Genomic DNA, 7652 nt, shown 5'->3' with positions numbered 1-7652 from the left:
TTAGGATCCATTAAGGGAGCAAAACATTTGGTTCCTTACTATTCTGCAAATATTTGTAATGTTTTGACTGCAGTCATACAGTAATCCATCCTAGGTACTGCATTCAATTACATCCTCATTATAAAACTTCTTTTCATCCAGATAAACCAGGTTCTATCCAAACAGAGTACTGCATGAGCCTTCAGAGAAATTCAGTAGAATTGTACAACTTAATACCATTAATACATATCTCAGGCAAAATTTCTGTCTTTACAGAACTACCTTGAAACACACATGCTATTTCAATGTTACTTCTATGATCAGAATAAAGCTTAGAAGGGATCTGCATGGTACAAAGATCTTGAGTGCTTCTGAGTTAAAGAAATAAGGAAATTTCAGATATTTGTCATAATCACATAAGATTCAAAGATACAGCTTAGAATAAGAAGTAGTTTGACATAAAGATTCTTTCAAGCACCAATGATAATTGAAAAAATCTAATAATATAATCAATAAAAGCAAAGTTTCAAGCTACAAGAAATTACATACTATTCAACAGGTTGCACATGTGTGCATGTATATGCATATTTACGTTTAAAATACTCCTATGCATCTTTTGGTATTTCTTGTTTAAACTACTTTCCTGTACTTTCTAGAAATGTTTCTACCTCTGTAATATAAATATTCCTAAAAAGAACATATTTACCTAAAATCATTTAGAAAATTACTATTGAAATTCATGATTTTTTTTCTCCTCCCCTTCAACCTTTTAGTCACAGATTATGAAAAGCATAATAGGCAAATCTGTAATTTGGCCTTCAGCAACTTTGGACAATAAGCACAGAAAACAGTCAAAACCTATTCAGAATTTCTCTGTACAATAATTAGCTGTTAATTTTTAACATGGTTCACTAATGCTAGCCTGAAATATAAAGGCCCAATGCTGTCTACTTTTGAGAAAATATGTTTAAATTTTACTTAACTAGAAACAATATTAGAACCAAAATCAATTAAAAACTAATAAAAATCATGATACGTTAGTATTATGTTAACTAACAATAAAGGCTCAGTAAAAAGAATACAAGGCAAAGAACAGAATAGTGCACTGTGGTTTTATTGATGGCAGCAATGACAATTTGCCTCTTTCATATGTAAAAAGTATTCAGCTTTATATAACTAAGAACTTTAAAAAAGTCTCTTCTGTTGTCAGGTCCAAATTCCTTCTGCTCACATGAACTTTCTTTGTTGTGTCCTGTTGCTTGGAAAAAGCCAGACTTTCTTCTAGAGGTCTTCAGCAAGTTGGAGCTGCCAGTGAATTTCCCCTCACCCCAAGAAGGTTTCTAAATGAGAAAAATAAAATACAGTAGATAAGCATAAAACCTCTCTGCTTTTTGTGCAACATACACTTTACTGTTATTTCATTTTCTTCCTCCAAAAGAGCAGGTATCTCCTTTTCAGCACTTACAGAGATAGAAGTCTTGCAAAGAATAAATCAGAAGGCTGCACTTCAATACAATAAGTATGATTGGTTTTATACAAGGAAAGAACACTTTCTGACAATGACTTCTCACAGAAATGCAGTTTCTCCATTGCTAAGGAAGGACTTTAATACAGATTTATAGCAAGTGTGAGAAGGTGTACATTAATTCTGTCATGGAACAAAGGAAAACCCAAGAAACAGATAATAACCAAGTACTCATAAGTTCACACTCTCAGGTTCTTTCAGGATCTTCCAAAAGCTATGATCCTTCAAAACACTCATTTCTGATTACTTGTTCCCCTTCTTTTTCATACAATCATGATACTCTATACAGGAAGTGTAAGCTCAGGATATATTTTTATTATTGTTAGATTCTAAATTCTTGTCTCCTCATCCTCTAGAAGTATCTTATTTTACAGACCTGTTAAAGCTAGTACTTGACTCATACCCTAAACAACCGACAGTGGGTTCAAGGGCTCTGAATGCAGTGCTCTGATAAAATTCTGTGTTAGTGTTTTCTATCTCACACTGCTAGATATTCATAAAAAATCATTTCTAGATCAACTGCAACCACAGTGAGGTACTAATTACCCCATACTTCTGTTACTTCACCTTAACATGACTACTCTATTGCTCTGTCTTCAAAATACCAATGCAAGACTTCCTGCAAGTCTGTAGCAATTGTTCTTAATACCAGAAACATAGAACAGTGCAGCAAGAACGTCTTCAGAAGGACATAATCACAGAATGGTTTGGTTTGGAAGGGACCTTTAAAGGTCCTCTACTCCAACCTCTTTGTCCTGGTTTTATCTGGGATAGAGTGAATTTTCTTTCTGGTAGCAATGCACAAGGACATCTTCAACTATATCAGGTTTCTCAGCGCCTCGTCCAATCTGACTTCAAATGTTTCCAGGGATAAGGCATCTACCACAATATTAAAGTTCTCCAGAATGTATCAATTTATAATATAAAATAATCATCAAGGGCTCTCTGTCTCTTTAGGGAACAAAAAAAAAGTTATTTTCCATAATACAGAGGTACTCCCCCTCAGGAATAAACAGTGTAATTAATCATCTGGTAAAGAGGTAAAGCATTCTTCTGTGGCAAAATTTTGTGTCAGTGGATCTCCTAATGGTACCCCTAATAAATCATGTCTTTTTCTAACATATCAAAAACTTCAAATAAGAAGAATATACCATGCTCTCAAGAGCTCAAAGGAATAAAAAGGAGGAAAAAAACACAGAAATCCACTTCTAGGAACTGACATTCATTATTCCTGAACTTCTATAAGTCAAGACATTAAAGCTACACTGTTGTACAAGTCTGGGTAAGCTGAAAGCAATTTAGAAAAGGAATATGATTGATTTTCTGCCTATGGTTAAAATCAGAGAAGAATCAATTACATTCACCACTTATTTTTGGAAAAGCTTAATACATTTTTATTACTGGTTTCTCTCTAATTCCACTGTCTTCATCCAGTACCTCATTAGGTCAAGTGTAATGCATTTCAAAATGCAACTGAAGTATAAGATGCATGGTAGCATGAGATATACTATGGGGAGCTATAAGCCATACGTGGTACGTATGTCCACCACAGTATCACAATTGCCACCTCCTCACATCACTTTACCTATCAAACAAATTAAATAACAGCAGCTACACTGGACTCTACATGAGCTTCAAGAAGTAAATCTAGCAGGTGAAAGCCTGTCTGTACAACACAGAAAAAGCTTCTGTGTTGTTCTCTACAGTATTTTTATCTTCAAGAAGACTTCCAAGAGAGTGTTCTCAAACTGAGGAAGAATTTTTGACACTGTTCAGAGATAACTGCAGATGCCATACTCCTGAGTAGAAAAGAACAAGCTGTTCAGTTTTCCTAATGTTCACTAGAACACAGTGGCAGAGGAAAAAAAATCCCTATTATGAATTCTAGACAAAATAAAGGGTTGTTTCGACTGAACTAATACAGCTTAAGTAGCATCATCCAACCTCTATGCAGAAGATACATCTTGCCTCTTTATTTTCTTTTTCTACCCGAGTTATCCTAGTGTTTCAAGAATCTAAGACCAACTGAGTATCCTGACAACTTCTTTTTGGTGTTTACACCCAATAGCTGTTACATTTTTTTATGGTGAAATGTACCCAAGTTTAATATTGGAAATTTTCCAAACACAAACCTAAACCTGATACAGCAGCTAATCAAAACAGCTAGATTTAGCAAATCATGTTAATATAAAATACACAAATGTTCTACTACATTTTAGCCAGTTAGAGATACTAACTCCACTTAATTAAAGTTCAAGACTAATCAGTTATGGCAGCCAAAGAAGATGGCAGTGAATGTTTTGATCTAGAGGGATGGATCTTCCTGACAAGCAGTAACTTGTATCTTCTTATAATGAATTGCTGTTTACAGTGACATCTATTTAAGGTATGCATAACTCTTACGATATTTGCTATTTGTATTGTAGAAATTATGTACATAATATTCTAACAGTTAGCCTTACACAAGTAACCAAAATTTAGTAGGGTTAAGCAGCCACTGATTGCACAGTGACCTGGGTTAATAAATTCAGATCTGGATGACAAATTGGCACTATCTAAATTGAGCAGATGTTAAATCAAACAGTCCTGGGCCAAAAGAGGACAGAGAAAATACCTAATTTCATCAACTGAAGCAAAGAGTTTTAAATTATGATGGAAAAAAAAAAGGATATATCTGTAAGTACTTTCCGTAAAAGATGTACTTTTTAAAGCAAAGTAGTTGCTGAAAAATATATTTAGCTGCGTGACACATTTTCCAACACATATCTTCTTTCCCCACCCCTTTACTTGGAGAACACAAAAGTATTTGAACTGGGGCAAGGGAAGGTCTGTAACTATGTCTTTTTTTACAGTTTTGATACCAAGGATGCCATTAGAATCTTCATAGCAAGGTATAAGAACACCTGCAAGGAACAACCACCTATGCCTTAGAAAGGTTGATCCTTACCTGCCAACAATTTATTCACTCTTCTTGAGATACAGGAGTTACCATCACTCTCTCTGGATGTCTGCTTCCCTCTCCCCCCATCTGACCAATGCTAAATATGATTTTCCAGATTTATGCTGTAAAATTAAGAGAAATGCCAAAAATATTATCTAAAGACAAAAAATACCCTCTCTCGGTGCTGTGTGTTACTGAGCATGTTTCATTTGGCTGATCACACTGACACTCCCCTGAGCCAGCTGAGCTGGTTTAGAACTCGGCTCAGGTCATATGCCAGAATTATTTCTGTGTAAACTACCCGATGACATGTTTATTGATAGTGATTGATACACATACTTAAAATAGAAAATTGAATGATACAGGCAAAAATAGCATAATTATCACCTTGGCTACAACCAAGAATACATTTTGCTCATAGATTGCCAGTACTCTCCCAAATGAAAAAGGTATTCTAGCACATGATCAGAAAGCAAAATCATACATGATCAGAAAGCAAAATCATACATTATTGTACCTCAGAAATACCAAAGCTGCAGAGATCAGCAGCACCTATTAAACCTACTGATCATGGAGAACTGGAGCAAGGAAAGGAACTAAAAAGAGCTCCATAAAAAATAAACTGGCTAGTAGAAAAAAGTCAGATTCAAGACAAAGCCACACTGTCAATGTACATCAAATAGCATGTGGCTTTACAAAGCTTGCTTAATTCAGGATTGAAAATTAAGGATTTAGAAGATCCCCAAGTAAAATAAAAGCAGGACAGCATACTTGATTTCTTCAGTAAAAGAACGACAACTGTTTTATCTGGCTGGTCTTTTTACATTCCTGCATGTGCATGTGTGGTGTATTTTTTGAGGATGATATATAATCCCTTAATTTCTGCTAATTAAAAGAGCACAGGTGCAGGTATACCCTCAAGATTCAGAGCACAGCAAATATTTTTAGGCCTTGTACCTCCCCATTCAGTGACGAGCTCACAGATAATAGGTTTTTAGTGTTGCTCATTCTCCTTCCCTCACTAAGTGAAAAAAAATAGAAAGAATATTTCCTCACATAAATGGCTCATAAAAAGCAGAATATGGGACCTTGAACAGAGACAGACAGTACTAAGTTCAGTAGGGACTGCAGGCACTTATTTCAGAGAAGCTGATCCAATGTAAGTGAGTAAGACGCTACTGCTCTCAGGTGAAAAAGTATCAAGTAAAAAGCTTGCTCAGATGACTTCAGTCCTTACACAAAGCAAAATTTAAAAGCTATTGAATGAAGTGTTTCTATTGCCTTCCCTCACCCCACAGCTTTATCATGCCTCTTGCTACAACTACAACATCTAGAGAAATACAGATATCCAACTTCTATTGTAAGTAAACCAATATCCCTAAAAAAATTTAGAAGCAATATGCCAAACATATCTTTCATGTAGGTGACTGCAGTAAGTGCTTTTTTAAACTAAAAAGACAGAACCATAAAACTTTCACTTAAATGGTAAGGCACTGACTTAACATCAATAGTTCTTTGTAGGTGTAGCTCCATATAAACAGATTGCCACTACTAAAATAAAATAGGTCATGCTGTTGCTTAATATTTTTTAAAGTGATAAACAAGGTGTTTCTAAGAATTTTAAGTTGTCTATTTGCTTGTAAAACGGTGATTATAGTAATTTATTTCTTCAAAATACTCATCACTTGCAACCCAATACTAATGGTTCTTACAGACCCAACTACTGGCAAAGTTGTAGAAAGTTCTCTCACAAACTTCACAAAGACTGAAGGACACTTTAGTACAGAACAATCCAGATCTACTTTTCTTGAAATCCAAACTCATAAATAAAATAGCAACATCATATTTACCATTTATTTCTGATTATTCAGTTTCTAGCTCTTGGAGGTTGATAAAATTGTTGAGTAGGTCGTGTGGATCGTCTTGGCTGACCGTCACCTCCTCTGCGGAATTCTAGAGTTTGCTCATACGTTTCTTCTTCATCCTCCTGCAGGTATACAGCATTCTTTTAAATGGATGAGTAGGGAAACACATTATACATGAGTAGGCATATACATACATACACACAACACAGACACACACATATACATGTATCAATAAATTCATGCATGCATAGCAACTGCTGCTTCTATGCAGATGACCACTTAATAAAATAACAGCAATAATGGGAATGTTTTTTTTCTAACACAGGAAAGCTAACAAAAACAAGATAGAGAATCTCAAAACTCAATCCCCAGGGCAGCAGCAGAAGTTATTAAGTATTGGCAGAAAAAAATCAAAAGCCTATATATTAAAGCAAAATTATTTTCCAAAGTCATACAGGCAACAAACTCAAGAAGAGAGATAACCTTGATAACCTGCCAGAGCAAGAAAAACATCAGCTTTTGGGAGCTTAGGAATGTGTGTGGAATGAAATATATGAATTTGGAAATGGAAATGCAAGGAACAACATCAGAAAATATGCAGACTAAAAACACAGATCTGAAACACTGGATAAAAACCTGTGATGCAGTAATAATGAAAAAAGCCTCCAAGTATAGTGGACAGGAATTTAAATATGAATTTGCTATGTGAAGCAATAATAAATATAACCTCTGAATGGTGAGGAGAGACGTAATTACGTATTTGCAATAGTGCATTCACTCCTAGGCATTTCAATACCAGAAAGGTATTGACAAATTACACGGAATTCAGAGAAAAAAAAACAAGAACAAAAATCACCAAGAGATTAAAATAGCTACATATTTACATTGGTCAAGAAATACTGAAAGGAAAAACATGCATCTGATGGAACATTCGAGTGTGGTACACATTAAAGAAGAACAACTTGAAGAGCATTGGAGTTGATAATGAACAGAAATAGAAGATAAAATTATAGGCTAAAAAAAGTAAAGAAGTTTGTGAACCTCAGTATGACTGTCAAATGGTGTCTCAGGGAAACAGTTATAATTTCATTTGTCTCTAATATTCTAATACTGCACTGCAGCAGACACCAGGTCTGGAGGGAACATGCTCTGAGAAATCCTCTTTAGGAAAAAGTACTGAGTATATAATTCTTAATTTCCTTTCATTCACAACACGGGAACATACAGGGACACAAACCAAGAATGTTGAATGATTCATTAAAATTTCATCAGCAATTTCAATACTCAGGAACTGTTTTAGGGCACAGCATATATAAAAAAAAGAGTAAGCAAGTCACAGCAA

At 34.9% G+C, this 7652-nt stretch overlaps 1 protein-coding gene across 3 annotated transcripts in view; it reads right to left on the bottom strand.

The window, feature by feature from the left end:
* Positions 1-1073: 1073 nt before the first annotated feature.
* The window catches only part of TDRD3 (tudor domain containing 3), a 102762-nt gene continuing 96183 nt past the window's right edge, over positions 1074-7652 (bottom strand). For all 3 annotated transcript variants that reach the window (XM_062636865.1, XM_062636863.1, XM_062636864.1), the window contains 2 exons: positions 6296-6432; positions 1074-1319 (listed from right to left, as the gene is read on the bottom strand). In XM_062636865.1, the coding sequence (XP_062492849.1) occupies positions 6313-6432 (120 nt within the window). In that variant the 3' untranslated portion in view covers positions 1074-1319; positions 6296-6312. The remainder of the gene's footprint in view (positions 1320-6295; positions 6433-7652) is intronic.

Source organism: Pezoporus occidentalis, unplaced genomic scaffold (genome assembly GCF_034315485.1).
Source record: "Pezoporus occidentalis ecotype Australia unplaced genomic scaffold, CSIRO_AGI_Poc_V1 ctg5, whole genome shotgun sequence".
NCBI classification, from domain to species: Eukaryota; Metazoa; Chordata; class Aves; order Psittaciformes; family Psittacidae; genus Pezoporus; species Pezoporus occidentalis.
The sequence above is the reverse complement of the archived record's forward strand: the minus strand, read 5'-3'. Positions and strand labels throughout refer to the sequence as shown.